The sequence below is a fragment of the Gracilinanus agilis genome, chromosome 3 (genome assembly GCF_016433145.1).
Source record: "Gracilinanus agilis isolate LMUSP501 chromosome 3, AgileGrace, whole genome shotgun sequence".
Lineage (NCBI taxonomy): Eukaryota > Metazoa > Chordata > Mammalia > Didelphimorphia > Didelphidae > Gracilinanus > Gracilinanus agilis.
The window spans coordinates 139,430,597-139,453,629 of record NC_058132.1 but is presented as its reverse complement, the minus strand read 5'-3'; the positions used below and the strand labels follow the sequence as shown (position 1 = coordinate 139,453,629).

Genomic DNA, 23,033 nt, shown 5'->3' with positions numbered 1-23,033 from the left:
GGCATAAAGTAGAATGATGACTCTTCAGATTACTTACCCTGTCTCACAATGTCCTCCATAACTTGCATTTCATCTACCTTTCTAAGCCTAACTGCCCATATTCTCCCACCCAGAGTCCTGTGCTTCATTCAGATTAGTCTCCCCCATTGGCCTTTCACTTCACTTTGCCTTATTTTTTCCTTCTTATTTGACTTTGAGCATTTTTTCCTGATACTGAGAATGAGCTTGGGCATCCACTCCACCTACCAAAATCCTACTATTTTATCTTCTTTATTCTTTACTCTAATTTATTATACCTTTATTCTATCTTCTCCATATAGCTCTCTCTCCCTCTGCTCAACCCCTACAGCACCTATTATCTACATTTATCATTAAAAGTCTAATCTATGCTGCCTACATTATTATTTACATGGCTTAGGTGTGTCAAATTTGCCATTATTAGCTAAAATTAATCATAATTAGCTAAATGACCCCAAGAAAGACACTTGACCCCCTGTGGACCTCAATTTCTTCCTATGCTGGTTGTACTATAGTAGAAGTTCTTAATTTGGTACTCAAGGGAATCATGAATAAATTTCAAGAGTGGGAAAACAATTACATTTTTATTTTCACTAACTTTCCTTTTTTTTTTTTTTTCTAATCTTGTATGTTTTTTGAAAAAATCCATTTTAAAAAATGTTCTGAGAATGGGTCTATAGGTTTTCCTAGACCTCCAAAGGGATGCCTGAACTAGATTACATACATTAAGGTTCCTTACAAATCTAACAATCTATGATTCTAGACAAATTAGAGAGTGTCAGTGCTGGTATTGGAATTAGAACCTTTAATTATTATCATCTGAGCAGTTTAGAGATAGTCCACTATTCTTTTTTTATGCCTTTTAATATATTTTTATAAAGATATTTTATTTTACCAGTTACACATAATAATAAATTTCCACATAAGTTTTCCAAAGTTATATTATCCAAATTGTCTCCCTCCCTCCCTTCTCTCCTGCCTCCTGGAGCTGGCAAGCCATTCGATCTGGGTTACACATGTATCATCATGCAAAACATATTTCCGTATTGTTCATTTAAAAAAAAAAACCCTTACATTCTGGCTTAGAGTCAATACTATGTATTGGCTCCAAGGCAGAAGAGTGGTAAGGGCTAGGCAATGGGGATTAAGTGACTTGCCCAGGGTCACACAGCTGGGAAGTGTCTGAGGCCAGATTTGAACCCAGGACCTCTTCTCTCTGAGCCTGGCTCTCAATCCACTAAGCTACTCAGCTGCCTCCCCCCCCCCCATATTATTCATTTTTGAAAAAGAATAATCATATAAACTCCCAAACCCTAAACCAAAAATAAACAAGTGAAAACCTAAATGCTTTGATCTGCATTCTGTCCAACAGTTCTTTTCTCTAGAGGTGGAGAGCATTCTTTGTCATAACTCCCTCCACATTGTCTAGGAGTCCATTATTCTTCATCAAGTACATCTTTTAATTTTTTCTTTCTACTTCCTTTCATCCTCTCTACATGCTGATTCATCTCTTCTGCAATTCTTTCTCCCTCTTCTTTATTCCTCTCTAGTCACTAAATTAAGTAAATAATGATTATGCATCTCTGCTAAGGTATTGTCTTTGTTCCTTCTCTCCCACATATGTTGTAGGTCTGTCAATTGCATTCGCTTTTACTTCTGCATCCAATACCTTTGCTGATGTTTTATAGAACTGAGGGCTTTCTGACTTCTGGTCTAGGGCATTAATTCCTGGCAAAAAATTGAGGGGATGAGGCTTCACTACAGGACATCAAACACACCCACACACTGAAAAAAATTACAAGGAGAGGACTGTACTGTTAGTTGAAAGTGTCAAAACAAGTCAAGTTCAGTGTGCTCAACTACTTTTGACTCACTGCATTCTGGAAACTGGCCTGGTTTAGTCCAAACTCTTTGGTTTGGGTTGAGTTTTATCCAGCCTGTATTTTCCCCAGAGGGTCTAAATCAATAGTAGTTTTAGGGGGCCATCCCAATATGGTCTTCAGTCCTGAAGATACTGAAGAGCCTGGGTCAATTTTAATGTCCCTTGGTTACTTTATTGCTTTGGGCATCCCGGACCAAAATGACCTGAATCACTGGAGAGGTCTTTATAATGATGTACTTTTCCCTGAAGTTTTTCACTTCGATTCAATCTGGCAAACATTCATGAAACATCTTTTGGGGCATATAAAGATGAAGAAAGCATAATCTTCACTTTTATAGAACTTAAATCTAGTTCCAGAGATGTCAGGCACAAAATAATCATAAGAATAGTTAGAATAGAAGTGCATCAAGAGAGGCTATGAGATATCGGGGGGGAAATGGACAGTTCCATTGAAGAAGTGAATCTCCTGCACTTGGATTTGCAAGACGGGAAGGATTTTAACACATAGGGGTGGTGTGGGGAAGCTTTCTAATCTTGCAGTTTTTGTTTTGTTTTGTAAGTAATTTCCTTCATGTAGTAAACGTAGACATTTTCTAAATATCTTCTTTCAAGAAATTACTCATCGATTCAATACTGAAGTGTTCACTCAACTCTTACACCTCTGAATAAAGTTAGATTGGGTGATGCAGAGAATTCTGGCGTCCTATGCCCCATCTCCAGCGCATCGTCCCACATTTCTTTCATGCCATTATGTTCCCGTGTTCCCAGTCCTGGGAAGCTACATCATTCATGGCAGAAAGTTCACCATTCAACTCATACAAGATAGAATTTGCATGACTCAGACTTTTTTTTTTATTTAAAGGAAACAATGAAATCTTTTATAGCAATTACAGGAGACAGTTAATTCAGCAAGAATAATTGTCCACCAGATTCAAAGTGGCAAATCACACTTAGGCATGGAAAACTGGCAAAGAGGCATTGGCAAATGGGCTTGGGTTCTGTTCTCAGGGCTTTTATGAAATATTAATAAGGGTCCCTCTATGGGACACTCACATTGCAGTGCATGCCCTTCCTCAGCCCAGTAATTATTTAATAGGATGCAAGAAGTTCCTCATTAGTAAGCAAACATCCAGTTTTGGCTTGGGATGAAAGCTACTGTATAAGATGGTCAGTTTTAGTTGGTTGTCTGTTTAACACAAAGTCCTGGTAAAGTGTTCTTTGGTGAAGTCGTCTTGAAAGTTCTCATTTGACTAGAGATTTTCTTTTGTCACAAATTAGAATTCTTTGCAGTATGCCTAGTCTGGGTCCACATTCTCATATTCAAATACATGCTATATATTACATATCTTTAATTTTTTAAAATTATTTGTTTGCTGGTTATATTAAAATTCCTTTCATTCCCTCCCCATATTAGAGAAGGTATCATTTGGCAAAAAGATATATGTATATATAAAACTACGTCTTACTTATTTTCTATTTATCAGTTCTCTCTCGGGAGGTGGACGTACACAAGTCATTCTTCAAATAATCCTATATATGCTACACATCAACAGCTCTACGTGTTTGTGTATGTGTGGCCTAAGAGATGCATTAGGAATGCTAAGATATCAGCCATGTTTCTCTTCATTCTTAAAAGTTTTCTCCAATTATCTGTTTCCCTCTGGCATTTGACCTACTTTTACACCCAGGAAATGGTCACTTTTTTTTTTCAGCTTTAATGCAGCCAGAATTTTAGTCTTGCAATTGGAAAATAGAACAGAAATTAGAACTGCCATGACATAAAATGAGACATCTATGTTTAGAGAAAATCATGTTTTGATTCTTTGGCACATTTTGAATGAACTAAATTAACATTTGTTTTGTTTCTGGCTTGTTAATTTCCCATACTCCTCTCCCTCCCCCCCATGCTTACCACTATATTTTCCCTCAGTGATCCACCCCAACACATCATTAATGACTCTGGCTTTCCATTCTTTGTGAATTTGCTGACACAAACAATGTAGAAATGCAATTAGACCAGCTCTGTACAGAATCCCTGGTTGTGTTTGCCTTTCCTATATTTAGACAGTAACAATGGCAAAAAAAAGGGGGGGGGGCAAACTACAGTTTGTCAAAGAGAATACTTCACTAGATTCTACGTGAGACCCTGTGCCACTGTGTTACAATAGATAACAATTGCACTAGGAATGGACTATTAGTTATTTTCTACCATTCCTGAAGCATGCAGTCATTTTAAACTCCAAATCTGACCTATTTTGAGGAGCTGGAAGAAAACATCCTTGAGATTCCAAGTATGTCTATTTTGTTTTCTTAGAAAATCCACCACTTTAACTGGAAAAAAAAAACTAATAAAAAAAAGTCATCAGCTAAGAATTCAATTGAATTCCTACTAACTGGATGTCTGGATTCATGCGCAAAAGATAAGAAGAGCCAACCTAGGAAGGTTCTACAGAAGCTCTGACAAGATTAAGGATGCTTTTGTTCATGTAGATAAGATGGAAGATGGGATACAATGGTCAAAGGCCACAGAAAATTGGTGATATTTTTCCCTCATCATTTTATTCATATATCATATCATATATCATATCATATATCATATGAATATCATATATTCATCACATTAATTTGTTATGTTTTTCACCTCTGAATTGTTTTAGGGTGTGTAGACACTGGGAGTAAGAACATAGAGATAAGGATAAGCCACAATTTATTCTGCCACTGTGCCCCCTGGCTAAGTCGAATTGTTCATAATCATGATCATAATAACACTTGACATCTGCATAGAAGTCTATGGTTATAAAGTATTTTATTTACATAAACTTGCTTGGCTTTCACAATAACCCTAAGAGATTGGCGGGGCCATTTGCCATATTAAAAAAATAGGCTAAAATAATTTAGAAACTTGGGTTTGAGGGAAAGTAGATCCAAGTTCAAATCCTGTCTCAGATCTTACAAGCCAGGGTACTTGGGCAAGTCGCTTGATCACTCTCAACCTGAGTTTCTTCATTTGAAAAGTGGGCCCTTGTGAGCATCAAATATCCACCAATGATAGCTATGAAATCATTATTAATAGTAGAAATAGTAGCAGAGTTCATTCCTTGAACTAAGTTCCTTTAGTTCTCATTCTAGAGCTGTTTTTGTCATATCATATCTACATGTGGAAGTTGGTAGTTATATTAGCTTATCATTTTTTAAAAATTATAGGAAAAAAGTTAGTATTTACCAAATAAGAAAGAAGCCAAGTGATTATTTCAGGTTTTTTCTAGAAGCAGAGTAAAATTCCACTGTAAGAGCTTTACACTTACACACACACACACACACACACACACACACACACACACACACACACACGGGCTTTATGAATAGCTATGTAGGTCATGGCCAAGAACCAGTATCACAATGGCCATTCTATGGAAGAGAAGTCTGAAGTATAGAGAAGTTAAGTGACCTACCAAGACCACACAGAACAAATTGCTGGCTATGACAAGAATAGAATTTTGTCTTCTTGATTCCCTGTTCTCTATCCAACCACCCAACCATGCAATAATATTTAATAGTTATTAATTGTATGCAAGTGGGCATATTTGAGGAAGTGGTTTTCAGCTGGATTCGTTCTTACATAATTATTCATTACTAATTGATCATTAAAGATAATGAATTTAGATTGATAGGATGGTGATAACCATAGTCACAGTGTTTGTGGCAAAGCGGAGAGAGTACCCAGACTAGAGTCAGGAAGACTCATCTTTCTGAGTTCAAATCTAGCCTCAGATACTTACTACCTATGTGACTCTGGGGAAAACCCCTTAACTCTATTTGCCTCAGTTTCCTAATCTATAAAATGAGCTGGAGAAAGAAATGGCAAACCACTCCAGCATTTTTGTCAAGAAAACCCCAAATGGAGTCATGAAAAATCAGATATGACTAAAACAACTGAACAACAACAACAAAATAACTAAACAGAAGTAAATAAATGCTCCCAATATATATTTTAAAAATACACTTAATGAGGAGTCTACTAAAAATAACTTCTTGATGCTCACTTCTTTTTATCCCCAATAAAGGCCTGTAATACACTATGTAATCTGTGCCGATATCTTTAAAATAAGACATTATTGAACTAAAAAAATAGCATGCTATCATGGAATAGAAAATATTTGTTTCATACATCTCCACTGGCGATGTATCTTGATAAAGTGGAAAGTACACTGAAATGTTTAATCATGGAATTTCATAGTATAAAGGATCTGATTGGCCATCTAGTTGAACCCATACTTGCTATGAATTTTATATCTATACATTATCCAGGGCAAGTGGTCACCTAGTGTTTAGTGGAAGATTTCCAAAAAGGGAAGGCTACTTTCAAAGAAGGCCCATTCCTTTTTGGACAGTTTTAATTTTTAGAAAGTTTTACTTAACATCAAGTTTAAATTTTTATCTTTGCAGATTCTCCCCATCATTCTTTCTTTCCCCCTTTTCCTCTTAAGTAACAAATCTTACCTCTCTTCAACATGACAGCTCCTTAAATACTTGAGCACAGCCATCATGTCTTTCTTGAATCTTCTTTACTCCAGAGTCAACCTCTTTAATTCCTTCAATTGACCTTTATATGACATTGACGTGCCCCAGGCTAGTGGTCCTTCTCTGGGCATTATTGCTATCCTTCCTCAATACTCCAGATCTGGCCTGACCATGGCCAAGTGCAATATTGGAAGCTCTGCTTCTGCCTTGCTTAATACTGTCCATGATTATACATTCAATTTTTTTAATGAAATATGACGCTATTGACATATTCAGTTTGTGGTCCAATAAAATCTATAAATATTTTTTAGATAACTTAGTATCTAGCCTCCATCATTTATATCTAGAAAGCTTTTTTCCTTTACAGTTTAGGTATAAAGCTTTACATTTATACTCATTAAATTTCATTTTATTAAATTCATTAATTCATCAAGCATTTAGTAAGTATCTACCAAAGATAATAAACTCCAACTTCCTTGCCTTCAAAGCATTATCATTCTTTTGAGGGTGGGGGTGGAAATAACAACATGACCACAGATAAGTAAATACAAAGCATATACAAAGTAATTTCCAGTGGTAAGGATAATAGCCACTAGAGGGTTTCAGAAGAGGCTTTTGTAGGAACAAACATCAGAGCTCAACCTTGAAGAAGGTCTCTATAAGAAGAAACAGATTGAAACCCAAAGTGACTATGACTTTGGACTGTTCCATGGGGATAGAGAACTAAAATGGTACATGAACTGAAGAAAGTGAATTCTGGAAAAGGAAATACATTAACAAAAAATTGGCATTCTTGGGCCTGCCAATAGAAATGACCCACAGGGGATTCCTAGAACGTTCAAAGACAGTATTTTATAAAAATGTCAGCAGCAGCTCAGAAACTGAGCACTTAAGGAGGAGAAGGGTTGCATTGATGGACACGATAAGAAGGTTCTACCATCCCCACAATTATTGTTAATACCTACTATAATATCTTTGGGAAAAACTGGCTCAGGAGATAGGAACAATAGAGGAAGACAGTAGGATAATAGTTGAGAGTTAGTTTGCAGACTTATTTATGCATCTACTTTTCCAATAATTGCCTTGAGAGCCTCTTTGGAGAACAAGGCAGTCTTAAAAAAATAGACTAGCTTATCTAATCCATTTTTTCATCTCTTCAGATTCTTCTGTGAAAATGTGACTATTTTGGAAAATACATTCATTTTAGGCACAAATTCTCTTCTTCATCAATCTGCCTGCTATCTCTAACCATCACATCCCCCAAGTCCCTAAAAATGTCCTCTCCATGAAGTAGGAGAGGAAGAGCTCCTTTCTTCTTCCATTAGACCATACTTGTCACATGAAATGATGCACCTCTTAAAAGCTAGGACTATGTCTAATTTGTAGCCCTTGGTAAGGGGTTCTCAGGCAGATCTAGTGGATCAGTGAGTAAGGGACTCTTCACAGGAGTGACTCAGGGTTTCTTGTTCTGTTTAAAAGCTGAAGGATTAATAAGCTTTGGGAACTGGACAAAGTCAAAGGAATTGATGTGGGCTAATAGTTTTAAGATGTTGTGCTACCAAGTGGGTTGGACTCACCCACAGGTCTACCTCCTAGCCACAGCCTCCTGACCATGGCCACTTCCTTTTTGGCTCTCTTTCCTGATAGCTTTTCATGTAGGAAATAGAAATAAGTAAATGGAAGTCTGAATAAATTGGAAAATGACTCTATTCTCAGTCCCAACCAATCCTTTACTCTTTTCTATTTGTTATTTCCATATTTTCATCTCTTAAAAATCTACACATATATTTCAAAGATTGTATTTTCCTTCAATGTGCAATTTCCCCAACACTTTATATTCCTAATGTTGCTCACATACTGACTTATGATACACTCAGCAAATTGTCCTGCATTTCCCATAAGTTATATTTTCAAAATATCCTTTAAAACCAGCCCTCAAGAGAAGACAGAGTTTCTTTGATGAGACGCTAAAAACCTTAGTACCTTTAAAAAAGATGTTGACCTCTTCTTCTTTCCTCTTTCATCATACAAGCAATCTGTTCCTTGTGTAGGTTTACAAAGATTCTGTATACATAAAGGAATTTCATTGTTCTCACTTAATATTGACAAGAAGCCCTTGGGAAACTTGGTCTATATATTATCTCTACTTTACATAGCATTTGCACCAATGTAGGATGTTGGGCCAAACCCTAAAACTTTGAACCATCCTCCTTCATCTACCCTGCCAATTATTCCTGCCTTCCAGAATTATCTTCCTTACACATAGATCTGGTCACGTCCCACCTTTGCTCCAAAATTTTCATTGCCTACTGTGTCAAGTTCAGTCACCTGCCTAACAATTCAAGATTTAGGTTCAACATAACTTCTCGGGTTTCTCTATTATTAATCTCTCACATGCAATCTGTACTTCATCCTAATTCATCTGCCCTTTGCCCTACAAACACACGCTGTGCTTTCATGGGTTTGGAACATAGTAGGCGCATACCATCTTCCTTCACCTGAATTCCTTCTTGTCCTTTAATGTCCAATTCAAATGCCACATCTTATAGGAAGCCTTCCTAGATCTTACCAGTCAGTCACGGCTTGCCCTTAGCTCTTCCATAGCACTTTGTGACAGTATGTTGTAGTGAAAAGAACACTGGATTTGAGGTCAGGATAGGCTTAGATTCAAATTCTGCCTCTGACACTCACCAGCAGTGTGACTATGGACAACTCATTTACCTGGAGGCTCAGTTTCCTCATCTGTAAAATGGAGATAGTAATGGGACCTATCTCATGGGGTTATTGTATATAGCCAATGAGATAATATGTGTAAAGTGCTTTATAAACCTTAGAAATTCTATATAAATGTCAGCTAATATTATGATGACTACATATGTTGGTGTCATCTCATAGCTGGACTAAAAGTTTCTCGAGGGCAGGGGCTGTGTCTCATCTAAACTCTGTATGTCACCTAGTGTTGAACATAGTCCTTTATATACGGTAAACAGCAAATAACTGTAATATGTAATTTAATGATGAGGAAGACAATTAATAATGCAGAATGTAGAAGATTCTACTAATTTAGGATGAGGGAGGACAACTCTATTCAGTGATACATAATTATCTAATTAATATCCACTGTCATAATAAATGACATATGCTCCTTTTCTTCTAACCTAACATTCAGACAAATAGAAAATGAATTCTGTTGCATATTGTTTCTCTTTGCTTATTTGCTCAGTGTGTTTAAAAATTTTTTTTTTCCTCTCCCTTTTAAAACATCCAGTTCTCCTAATGCCTTACAAGAACACAATGTCAGGAGAAATGAAAACCACAATAACAATAAATCAACCAAATCAGAATTAATTAAATAAGATTCTTTAGCATATAGGAGAATGTAGGGAATTTTTTTTGTTAATTTGCTAATGCCACTTAATATTCCACGAAGAAAAATTAGATGAGCAACATTAAGATAATTTGAAAAATTTATTCCTATATATACTTGTCTTTAGGAAACTACACAAATTAGGTTAAATCTACAAATATTTCTAATTTAAATCTCAAGAAGAAGGTGACCACAATTCAACTAATTGAGACTTTTGAATTTCTGAAGAAAGCATTACAGGTTCTGGTACAAATTAATGTATTCATTAAAATATTTTCCCATAAAAATGGAATCAAAATATAAGAAACAAATAAAAACTATATTAAATGAGCAAAGAGAATATAAAAAGTTGTATATCCACTATTTTTCTTCATGTTATTTTAATCAATATTTTTAAAAATAGTGGAAGAGCTCAGAAGGCATTATGAGAAAGGTGAAAAGTCAATTTTCAGAAGAAAGTCTCATATTAAAATGTTAAACTAAAATTTCTGTTTACAACTGAATTCAAGCATTCATTTTTTTATTAGCTCTCCACTGGGATGTCTTCTCAATGCTTACAGTCAGTATGGGGAGGCATGAATGTGAAGTTGGTTCCCCCAAAGCTTAAAAGTAGGTCATAAAAGGAACTTTGTAGAGAAAGTCACTCCTTAAATACTTAATGAACAAATTCCTACTTTTATGGTGTTTTAAGTATTCTTATTTCCTTTGGACTTAAATCCTTTGGATTTCCCTCCAAATTTATTGAGTAATTTTCTCACCAAAATGGTACCACTTTGTCATGTTTATAAAAAGAACAATCTAAATGATTCAAAGAGCAGTATTTTCTTCACAGCAAATGGCTAAAGTGACATTTTCTTGTTTCTGTGGTCTTAAATCAATGAGAATATTTTGATAGCAATTTTAGTACAAACCCCAGAATCTCACTAAAACTGACTGAGACACAGGAAAACTGTTAATATCACTTTTCTCCTTTGGTCGATTTGGCCAGCGATATGGAGCAGTCAGTTCCCCTTGCCCAGAACTTCACATCCTATTCTTCAGATTGCTTGTTCTGGAAACTTGTATGATCCTTGAACTAGAATCACCCACAAACAGTAGATAAAAATGGAATAGAAATTCATAAAATACTGCACCAGTCAAACTATCCAAGGACAAGATAAAAGACTTAAGTACAATTCCCCATCAGGAAATCCTGACTTCCTGGTGCCAAATATCAACATACACCTCCCTCCTTAGGGCTCTTTTCCTTTTCTAATTGAGACAGTTATAGTTTATGGAAAATCAAAACAGACACAAACATGCCTCCAGAAGAAAATTGCAAATAAAAGTCTGCATTCATTACAACTCATGAAATAAATATTAGATGTCCCTTTACTGTCCCCTTGACACCCTCCCACACATTTGCCTTTACATACAACACTGGGTCTGAGTTGAATTGTTGAAGAGTTGCTCTCTTCTCCCTCTTTGCCCTTACTCTATACCTCAAAACCACTCCACATTTTCACCCATCCTCTCCTCTGCAAAGAGAAGGAAGCTCTTTTTCCTTGTGAAGGTTAATTCTTTTACTTATGCTTTCAGCTGCATCTGCACTCCTCTCTTCTAGAGGCCTATCTTATCAGTCATTTTCTCTTGATTTTTCATCCTCGATCTCTACCTCTACTGGCACTGCCATCAATATGCCTGGACCACCCTATCTATGAAAACAAAACAAAACAACACACAAAACCCCTTAAACTTGGCCCTGCTATGTCTTTGAGCTCTGATTGTATATTTAATCACCCTTTTTAATTCCTACCTTTGAGAAAGAGCTATTTACACATTGCTCCCTCTAATTCCTTATCACGCCTCATTCTATTGAAAGAATTCTCCTCAAGATTACCAAAATTCTTGTAAGCACTCTTTGTAGTTTTCCTCACTTTCTTTAACTTTCATATCACCCATTCCAACATCTGCCATCCATCCAACTCTTGGTGAATTGAGGTTGGAGCTTCATATCTTAGGTTCTTGAAAAAGAAACTGCCTACTTTTCTATACAATAGTCTTCTCTCCCTTTAACCATCCAGAACATACACATTAACATAATTGACATCAAACAAAAAAGTCCTCTAGGTGTTATTTAATTGCCACATAGCCTAGACATTTGACTTGTTGGAGAGATAGGAGACACAGCTACTCTCAGTCTGGACAATCATATGTAGGCAGTAGATTAGAAGCAGAAACATTCTTACAGCAGCTAGACGTGACAAAGAATGGTGGATGAAAGAAAATTAAAGAACTATTAGCATAAAAGCATCATAGTTTAAGGCCATTTGGATATATAATTCTATTTTGAGGACAAAACTGTGTTACAAAGCAATGCTATTATTGATATCCATAACAATGACCCCAAGTCATCAAGGAAAGATGAAGTTGCATTTAGGACATGTCATCTTGGATGTCAGGGAAATAGGTTATACATTTTGGGGAGACTGCCATCAAAATTGTGAACATGATGGGGAAACCTTGTTATCATAAAGATGTACATTTCAGTTATTTGGAAAATCCATCCTTGTGGGACAGATGCTCCATCCCCCGATGACAAATGAGGTATTCCTAGATTCACTTCCTAATATAGAAAAGCACTGATGATCAGTAAAGCTTAGTGAGGGACAAGTGAAGCAAAGCCATTAAATTCCAAAATAGAAGGGACTGCATACATCTATATTATGATTAAAATTATCTTAAAAGAACTGATTTTTTGGGTAAGAACATAAGTGTATTGATTATATCAGGATTATTGGTTGGGGTAGCATTATAATTGATAAAGTTTATAGGTCTCCATAGTTGTCATCTCTCATACCAGGGACCAACCTGAGCCAGGTAAGGCAGCCTGTTAAATAAATTTTTAGGAGTTCATTACTCAGCACCTCTCTTGACTATCCCAAGATATCTTCAACTGGTAATAGCTAATGAAGAGGTGGTCCATCAAATCCTTAGCCCTTCCTCAAACTGACAGGTGGACAGTCACGTCCACAGGAAAAGAACCTTTCTCTCCTTCATTTATTAACCAAATTCTGTTATAAAGGACAGCATTCTTTGGGATTCCAGAGGACAAAGAAAATGCAAAAGGCAGCAGACTAGATCTGACCTACATCCCAGACTCAGGAATACACAGTAATTCTCCCTTAATATGTAGGAATATAATATAGTATATGGAAAATAAATTGTTATATCTAAACGTAACTTTTTTATTTCTTCGTATTTTTAAAATGATTTCAAACAATGACATTTTTTTAATTGGCAGGAAAACTATAAACCTTTAAATTTTTTTCCTCTGGCTTTACAGTAGTCATTCTTACTCAGTCTTTTTTCAGGTACTTAGAAGATACAAAGAACTATGCTAGGCATAATGTGGCATAAAAGAATGAATGAGATACAGTTCCTGTCCTCAAGGAACTTATAATCTGTTAGAAGAGGAAAGATGTAAAAAATATTTTTCTTTACTTCAAACATGTCTTACTTTGGAATCATATTTTGGAGAATTTTTAGCCTCAGCAACAAAACCAAACCTCCAACATTTAGTTGTTAATTCTACTCAGCCTAAAGTTACAAATATGTGATTTGATCTTGAATTTGGTTTTTAACATATCTCTTCACCCTCAGGACACAACCAGAGTATTCATAAGAACAGACCAAATGGTAGAAAGCAGACAGTAAAAGGAGAAAATTTTATAAATTTATATCTATTCCTGAATAACTGAGAGATGGTTACAGTAGCTACAGCTAATTTCTCATATAGCACAACAAATGAATGGGAGAAGCTTTATCTAAAATATATTAAAATGTATATATTTAAAAAATTTATAGTACCTACAAGTTCTATTTCTGTGCAGAAAGGCATTCTAATCCCAGGTGCTGGTAGGTCATTTAAAAATAAGGATGTAAACAAATATCCTTACCTTGTTTTGGAATGGTTTTGGCTACAAGGATGCCAAATCCACTTAATTGTAGGTTGGGGGACACCATAAACAGTACAAGTCAGGCTTTGCTGGCTACCCACTGGGTAGAGATTAGGATCTGGAAATGATGATACGGCTTTTTCATAAATCTGGGGTTTCACTGTAAAGAATGAAAAACAGGACACAAATAAATAATTCCTATAATCACTTTCATCTTATTACAGAATAATGAAAGCTAATGATAATATATAACATTATATAGTGCCTTAAAATTGTAAAGTACTTTTCATTTATTATCTTACTTCATATACTGATATATCATCTTATTGGGTCTCTCCTAACCACAATACCTGTGAAGTAGGCATTATTATTAGTATTACCTGCAACATTCCTACTGGTTGCAAAGTCTGGAAAAATAACAATAACAACCACCCAACAATAAAACTCTTATATTTTCCATGATAATGTTATTATAAAAAGAAATCTGGGTAAATTCGAGCAAGATTTTTCTAAGTATGAATTAGCACACTTACAATTTTTGTCTGATTTTTTAAAGCCAGCTACAGAAAAAACAATAGGAAACTTACCATTTACAATGAGAGTGGTTGTTAGATTTTTGAATATTTTTGATTGTTTTATGCTCAGCAAGATTGTATAATCTCCAGCATCCTCTTCTGCCACATCCTTGATAATTAGCGAGTAGCCATGGGCCACGTAGCGAGCACATTTCTCAGTGGCGGATAACCCATTCTTTAACCTGTGATTCAGAGAGCTATCATTAATAAAGTCCCTGCTGAGTCTTTGATGTTAGCTCTAGAATACCAAAGGCTAAATTATGCGCTCTATGATCAAGAGTCTCTCCATGTTTATAAGTTCTGAACCCTATGAAGTGGACACACTAGCCAAAAGAACCAGGCAAATCAAAGCTTGGTAGAAGCCTTGATGAAATTTGTTTGAGCCCCTTCTGCACAGTTATTCTCTTGGTGACTCTCATCAATCTTCTCTGACAAACCTGCCTATTGCTCAAAAGGAAGAACGCTGAACATCAGAGATCACCTTCAAGGCAAATGCATTTGAATATCCAGCTTTTCCTTCTTGAGTCTTTCTCTGAATGGATAATACTAGAAATTACCCATTTCACACTATGGTATTTCTGTTTCTGTTGCATCATCCAATACATTTAATAGATGACAAAAAGGGAAGGGATTCTTCTATTTTCTTCATTTGGCAACAAATTCCACAAAGATGGACACAGCATTTGTTGGAATCAGAAGTGAATAAGGTGAGATTTCTGACATCAATTAATAGGAAAAACGAAATACCTCAATAATTATGACACCCAAGGCCGGTTAGGATGAGTGCCCAAGAGAAGTGGGAAGTGTTAAGGATATGAGAGATGGAGACAGATCGTTATGGCTGAGGTGATAGAAAAAGGCTCTGAAAGAAGATGGCTTTGAGTTTAGCTCTAGAATATAGAGAGGACTCTGCTAGGTATAAATGGGGGGGTAGGTGGGGGGAAGGGCAAGGAATTCCAGGCTGAGGGAATAGTAGAAATGAGGCAGAGGAGGACAAGGTAAGTCTTGAGAGTGGTGGAATAATCCAGTTTGAATGCATAATGGAGGGTGTGCAGGGAAGTGAGGGTGGAAAATGTGATTGGGACAGACTGGATGTGGTCATCAATGCTGGGCTAAGTAGTTCATACTTTATTTGCAAGGAAATTGGAAGCTATCAAAGATTTTTAAGCAGGGAAAAGATAATCATAGCTGTGTTTTAGAAGATGAAAAAAAGACTAACCTGGTGTTTAACATATAGGGGGATGGCTTTGATGCAGAAAAACCTAAATCTGAGTCTTAAACACACATTCTAGCTCTTAACCCTGGGCAAATCTCTTTGTCTCTGACACTCTCTCTTTCTATTGTTCTTTTTCCCCTGATCCTCTTTACTCTCTCCACTTCCCTCTTTCTCATCAGAGGACTCTCTTTGCCTTTCTCCATTTCTCTCTTCTCCTCATCTTCTTCCATTTCTCCATTTCTTTCTCTTTGTCTTCCTGTCTCTCTCCTCTCTTCCTTCCTTTCTTCCCTCTTTTTGTCGTAAATGATTTATCTTTCTAACCATTTATTTTCATTATTACAACCAAGTCTACAAGTTGCAGAGCAGGTATAGATCCATAAAGGCTCATTTAGCTCAGTGGGTAGAACGCTGTTGTGAATATCTGTATTGCACTTATCACAATGTTTTGCACATAGCAGGCAGTGAAATTTTTATTTCTCCCTCTTTCCTTCTGATCTGTATGGGTAGAAGGAGTTTACTCACCAGGAATATACTAGATCCATGAATACCCAGGCCAAATTTTTAGAAAATTTGGTAGTGGTATGTAAGATGAATTGGAGAAAAGAGAGACAACAACCCAGTTAGGAAGCTACTATATAAAATCAGACAATATGCAACAAAGGTCTGAACTCAGGTGGTGGCAATAGGATACAACTTTTTATTCTTATCTAATATTAATCAGTTTAGGAAGCATCTTGTTCAGAAAACTGAAATGAGAATGAGTTACAGATTAGAAAAAAGGACATTTCTTTAATGAGAATATATATAAAGTCTGAAGAAATCAGGCTATAATTCCAGGGTCTGTGTTTTCCTAAATGGGATGTGCCCTACATGGGAGGCATGATTCCTTTCTTACTCTGTCCATGCTCTGGATTGTATAGATGAATGTGCCAAGGAAAGTGCTGGCCTTCCTCACTGTGACCTAATTAGAAAGTGTCTTGTTTGGGCTTGAGATATTTTTCTGATTTCCATCATGCTTCATAAACAAAATAGGAGCTTCTGTAAAGCTTATTCAGCCAGATTATTTCTTTAAATAAAAGTAAAAAGAGGCCTTCCTATCATGGACTCATGCAATGATTTTATCAGTGATGTCAATGGTCATTTTAGCAGTACTTATTAATTAAATATTTCTATAGTACACTTTTATTTAGCATTTACCCACACACAGGTAACTTGATTGGGTTACAATATTCCAAAGATTTAGGGAACAGCACTGGCCAACAGTAAGGATAGATTATGTTTTTTTTAATTCTTCATCTCAGAGGAGGAAGCAACACCACAATATAATTATCATGTATTGTAGTGGAAAGAGTACTGCACTAAATGTTAGGAGACCGGGGTCCTAGTCTGGGGTTAGCTCAAGTTATTGTTGTGTGATTTGGGACAAATAAGTCAATCTCTCTGGGCATCTACTTCTCTATCTGTAAAATGTAAGGACTGGACCTAGAAGATCTCTAAGGTCCCTTTCAGATCCACAATGTTATGATTCTACCAAAATGTTAAATTCTAAAATGCACTGAACATGTCTTAGGATCGTCTCTATTACGTTTGAGAAATAGGTTTATGAAATTTTCTCATAGCCCAGGATGTTAAGAATTTACTGCGTTGAATAACTTAGAATCCTGGGATATTTATCAGTTTATAATTACCTTATGTACATCACATAGATACAAATAAATTATTGCAACTAAATGTAGTACTAAGGCCATTACAATTTATTAAGATCTATTTTACAGCTAGCCAAGTCCATTTAGTCCCATTATTAATTACTCCTATTTTAAATTAAGCAAATTGGAAGACACATTAATTTTTTTCAAGTGATTAGGACACCATTTTGGTAATGTAGAAATGTACCGCTATTTTTATCCTTGATCCAGAAAGCTATATGGCACCTGCAGGACTGGGAGGGGAGGGAATAAATATTTATATTGCATCTACTATGTGCCTGACACACCTAAGTGCTTTTAACAAATCTGATCTCAATTTGGTTGAGATATGATTGAGGTTATGATCAAGGAGGAATTAAAGTTAAAAGAAATTTATCGTTTGACTAGCAAACAAGTTGATCAAAGTTTAGAAGAGATACTAGGCAACACAATTAAACTGAGTTTCACTGAAACAGAATTAAGAAAACATAATAGTTTCAGTTTGAGGCTTCTTTGTTAAATGTTAACTGCTGTAAATACAAAGGGAGAGGATTTTTAAAATTTGAAAGCCTACATTAATGTGATTTTTGGAGCAAAAATGAATTCAGGAGAACCAGCTCCTATTCATGTAATCGTGTTTCCCTAATCAGTCTAGTAACAATTCCTTTGTTAAAATGCAATTATTTGAGCCAAGATACTGGTGTCAAAAGTGATTTAACAAAATAACTTGAGATCATAAATAGATTACAATGTTTCATGTAAAGGTGTAGGACTAATTTTTTTTTTTTAAACACTGCTTAAGGGGTTTCTGGGTATTCTGACTTTGAGCCAAAAAACCCCATAACTAATTTAAGTACTTTAGTACTCCCATAAAAATGAATTGCTCTGGCACCTATCAATGTTTTTTTTCAAATGAGGTTATTAACTCACATTTATACAATGTTCTAAGATTTGCAAAACCCTTTACATATATGCATAATCTCATTTGATCCTCACAGCAAATCTGTAAGCGCTATCATTAACCCCATTTTATAGATGAGGGAACAGCAGCTCAGATAATTAATTTATTTGCTTAGTGCCCTATAGCTGCTAAGTGTCTAAGCCAGGGTTTGAACACAGGTTTTCTGATTTGAGGCAGCGAGGTGGACCTAAAGTCAGGAAGAACTGAATTCAAATTTGGTTTCAGATACTTCCTAGCTATGTGACCCTGGGTAAGACACTTAATCCTATTTGTCTCAGTTTCCTCATCTGTAAAATGAGCTGGAGAAGGAAATGGCAAACCTCTCCAGAATCTTTACAAAGAAAATTCCAAATGAACAACTTTTGATTTTCCCTATTCAGGTCTCCACTGTGGACATTATTGCTCAGGTTTAAATATTTGACCATGCCAAATATAAAATGATTATTTTTCAGCCTTCTCCTTAGAGAAAAGTCTACTTTTATAGGCTATGTTAAAATCGTTGACAAACACAAAGAACACAAAGGAGGAAGACAAGATTTACTGATAAAGAAACTAAGTAAGGGTGAAACTAAAAACCCAGGGAGGAGATAATAAATAAACGACAACTGAAGAAATTAAAATCATCCTTTGCCCCAGGCCTTATCCCACTTTTCTTTTTATCCTTTCCCTTCTTCTACCTCAATACACAGTTCAGTTCTCAGCTAACTAATGTTGCTTCTGAGCGACTTATCTTGATTTTTCTCCCCAGGAAGTCAAAGCTTTGTGCATTCCCCTACTTAGAAAACAGCTTTTAAACTGATATGAAGAATAATTGTGTTCCTACCATACAACCTCTGGCGAGGGAAATGCCTTCACTTTCATAGAAAGCCGATAGGACCGTTTGCCTGCTATCGTTTCGAGCACCTGCTGTTTTCGATGTTTCACTGTGATGAATGGTTTTTCTTTGAGAGAAGAAGTGATTGACACATTAGTAAAAGTGATATTTATTTCAAATAAATGTAGCATTTTCCTCAAAGAGGGCACGAAAGGAATCAGCAAATGGAGCTGAGATAATGACTATGCCAGTGAATCAGTCCAAATTCTTGTGGCCATTATTCATAAGAAAAGTAATGTTATTTGTCTACAACCTTTTATTGCATTCTTACATACTTTACATCATTTAATCCTAATAATAAAACAGCTGAGAATGCTTATCAGAGAAACACCTGAGTTTCTTTTTTCTCTGCCAAGCGAAATGCTTCCTATTTGTTCTAAATAGAAGAGGTGGTTGGCTGTAGAGAATTGAAGTAAACTAGGGCCAGAAAAGCATCCATGGAGAAGCTAGAAATACTGATACCACCACAACAGAAAAACTAGTAGACATTCCTGGAAAACAATTTGAAGGTGGTGAGGAAAGTGGAAACAACTGTTCGGGAAATCTTGGGACAACTGATAGGAAATCAAGAGATAGGATGAAAGAGAAAACTAACAGAATTAGGAGACAGCCTATCAGCTCTTCTCTTTCAAGTTTTCCCAACAATCAACAGAAGGGGAATGAGAACAGGAAAAGAAACTTTTTTTTGTGGTGTCCTAAATGTATATAAGCATTTACTTGAAGCTTTTCTATTTTGGAGTATAAGACAAGAATTCTACCAAAAAAATTTTTAACTTGAAATGATTCAGTATTAATTCTAAGTAGTAACTTATTATTATATCTTTTTAGTTTCGTGCTTATTATAATAATACCAAGGAAATCTTTGTATAAATAATATAGGACAAAACTGATATTCTCTTTGTTTCACTGAATGATTTCACAAACGATTTAAACTATTTCATATATAATTTTGTTCCTTTCTAGCTGATCTTTTCATCATGTAGAATTCATAAAAAAAAAGACTTTCTGCTCAGTTCAAAGGCATCACATTTTCAAGAATGTCAAATGCTATTCTCATGTGCTTTTAAACTAGCAAGGTTGTATTTATTCACATCAGCATGATTCACAGCCAAAGGAAATAGATACTCGTTCTCCAGATAAGCAAAGATTCCACAGTGATTACAAGCAGGATGTGTGCTGGCCTTTCTGAAATATCTCTTACCATATACATGCACTGTAGTGTTAGCAGATCTGAAGGATGGTCCACTCTTCACCTGACATGTATAAAGTCCTTTGTCTTTGCTTTGAACTTTGTCAATTATAAGAGTACTGTAGAATACATTGGCCTGGGAATTAGTTGGATCAAACCGTGGGGTTATAGACGCTCTATTAATTACCTAGAGAGAAAACGTTGATTTAGATGCAACGATAATACTTGATAATAAATAAATTAGTAAACACATGCTTTCTAAGTAGAGTATTAATTTCAATGTGATTTATTGGCTCTTTTTTCTAGGAACACAATTAGGTGTTGAGGGAAATGAGTGGCAGAAGAAAGTGAGCTCAGCTAAGGCTAAATAACATTGGTGACAAACCTGATAACTATTGCCTTACTCTTTGAACCTTGAGTAATGGCTGCCAATTTCTTCCCAAACCCATTAAATGAGTTTGGGAGGTTACATAGCCATTCAATAGGTTCCAATTGTCCTTGACTCCTTCTCAGATCAAACTACTCAGAGACTCAAAGCAGACCAGAGGAAGCTTTAAGTTTCAAAGAATTGTTTTCTTCTTCTTTCTCAGTCCCTGATTTTTCCGTGAGTGTGTGAGTGTGTGAGTGTGTGTGTGTGTGTGTGTGTGTGTGTGTTTGTGTGTGTATTTCAGACTTAAGATTCTACTTTACAAAATAGAAGAGGTCATTTCCCCTACTAATGAGTCTTGGGAAGCAGTTCTACTGATTCTTTGGGCTTAGGGTTAGCTCACCAGCTGGTCCCTTTTCATCCCCTTCAGGTTAGCTGTCCCTATCACTCTGCTGGACCATATCTTCAGCCTCCTTTCACTTGTTTTTTGGAACATTTTCTCAGGACTAGTCTGAGAAAAAAAATCTTAACTCTAGCCACCAAAAGTCAGAACAGCACCTTCAAGACTCTAACATGAAGGGATTGGGAACTAAGGAAAACTCTGAAGTTTTATTTTACAATGCAGAAGAGGCATCTAGGTGGCATAGTTTACTGGACCTCAAGGCAGAAAGACTCGAGTTCAAATTCAGCCAGAGATACTCACTAGCTATATGATCTGGGCAAATCACTTAACTTTGCTGCCTCGGTTATCCCGTCTGAAAATGAGGATAATAATAATCCCTGCCTCCTAGAATTATTGTGAAGATCAAATGACATGTCTGTAAAGCTCTCTACAAACCTTAAAGAGCTTTTTAAGTGTTAGCTATTGCCATTATAATTATTTTTATAAATAGGTTTTCTCCTCAGAATTATCTTTCTTTCTCCAACTTTGTTTTATATCTATATGTTTATCTTGTGAGCTTACTGGCAGAAGACTGTACTCATTCCATATTTTTGAAAATTGATGGACTCAATAAATACCACTTTTATTATTAACAACAGGAACAAAGATAGAATTTTCTCTCCCTGCCCCCATTTTAGTTTTGCAATTAGGTATACAGAGGGTATTCAATGGAATGTTATAGATCACCCTAGTCTAAACTCATTTTACATTAAAGGAAACCGAGGCTTTCAAGTGACTCACTCAAGGACATAAAACAAATTAGTCAAAGTGCCAGAAAAAGAACCTAGGCTTTTGGGATGTGTTCTTGGAAATATTCCATTCAATTTTTTTAAAATTAGTGACTTAGATGAAGGTGTAGCAAATCTGTAGATGGCTGGGAGGAATAATTGAACAACAGAAACGGAATCCAAAAAGATCTGGTGGGCTAGAATAATGGGCCAAATCTAATAAAGACCTACGGTAGGATTCAAAGATTCAATTACAGAAACAAAAAAAAAGGAAAATGTCTCAGACAACAGGTTACATAAAATGAGACCCAAAGGTTCTTCAGTGGACCAAGACCTGAATGTAAGTCAACAATAGGACACGTCCAGCAGAAGGATGAATTTGATCTTCAGCTGATTTAATATAGCTGAAGTGTTCAGACTGAGTGAGTTCATACTATGTCTCGAGTTTTATGTTGAGTGTTCAGTACCACAATTCAGGAAGAATACTGACATGCTGGGAGTAGTACTCCAGAGGAAAATGATCAAGATAATAAAGGGACTGGAAACTGGAATGCTGAGCCAGAAGAAAGGAAGACTTAATGGAGACGTGACAATGTTCTTCGAGTATTCAAAATGCTGTCATGAGGAAGAATGATGAAGGATTGATCTGCAGGGCCCCAGATGATGAAGCTGGGAGCAATGGGGAGATATGGCAGAGGCAAGTTTCTGATCCATACAAGGAAAAATTTAACAGTCACAACAATCCAAAAACTGAATGAGATTTCTTGGGTAAAGATCTTGGATATCGTCAGAAAGAGTCTACAAGATTCTGTGTTGTGAATGCTATAAAAGGGATTCCTGGGGCAGCTGAGTAACTCAGTGGATTGAGAGCCAGGCCTAGAGACAGGAGGTCCTAGGTTCAAATCCAGCCTCAGACACTTCCCAGCTGTGTGACCCTGGGCAAGTCACTTGACCCCCATTGCCTACCCTTACCAATCTTCCACCTATAAAGTCAATCTTCCACCTATAAAGTCAATACACAGAAGTTAAGGGTTTAAAATTTAAAAAAAAAAAAAAAGGGATTCCTGTTTTGATATAGATTGGAAGAATCACCTCTGATGTCCCTTCTATGACTCCATTTTGTCTTAAGCGAGGAGAACACTAATGTGAATTGCAATCTTTTTATTTAATTGAAATAATATTTTTCTAGGGAAAAAAACCCAGTAGTGTTCTCTTCATTTTCTACTTATGAAGTATGGATAAATTCCTAGCTTCTATGAAGAGAAATATT

The 23,033-nt window shown here is 36.0% G+C and overlaps 1 protein-coding gene across 1 annotated transcript in view; it reads right to left on the bottom strand.

Moving 5' to 3' along the window:
• The window catches only part of FLT1 (fms related receptor tyrosine kinase 1), a 205,990-nt gene that overhangs the window by 125,280 nt on the left and 57,677 nt on the right, over nt 1-23,033 (bottom strand). The window contains exons 7-10 of the mRNA XM_044668966.1: nt 20,239-20,413; nt 18,987-19,104; nt 14,314-14,483; nt 13,727-13,886 (exon numbers count right to left, since the gene is read on the bottom strand). Coding sequence (XP_044524901.1) covers nt 13,727-13,886; nt 14,314-14,483; nt 18,987-19,104; nt 20,239-20,413 — 623 coding nt within the window. The remainder of the gene's footprint in view (nt 1-13,726; nt 13,887-14,313; nt 14,484-18,986; nt 19,105-20,238; nt 20,414-23,033) is intronic.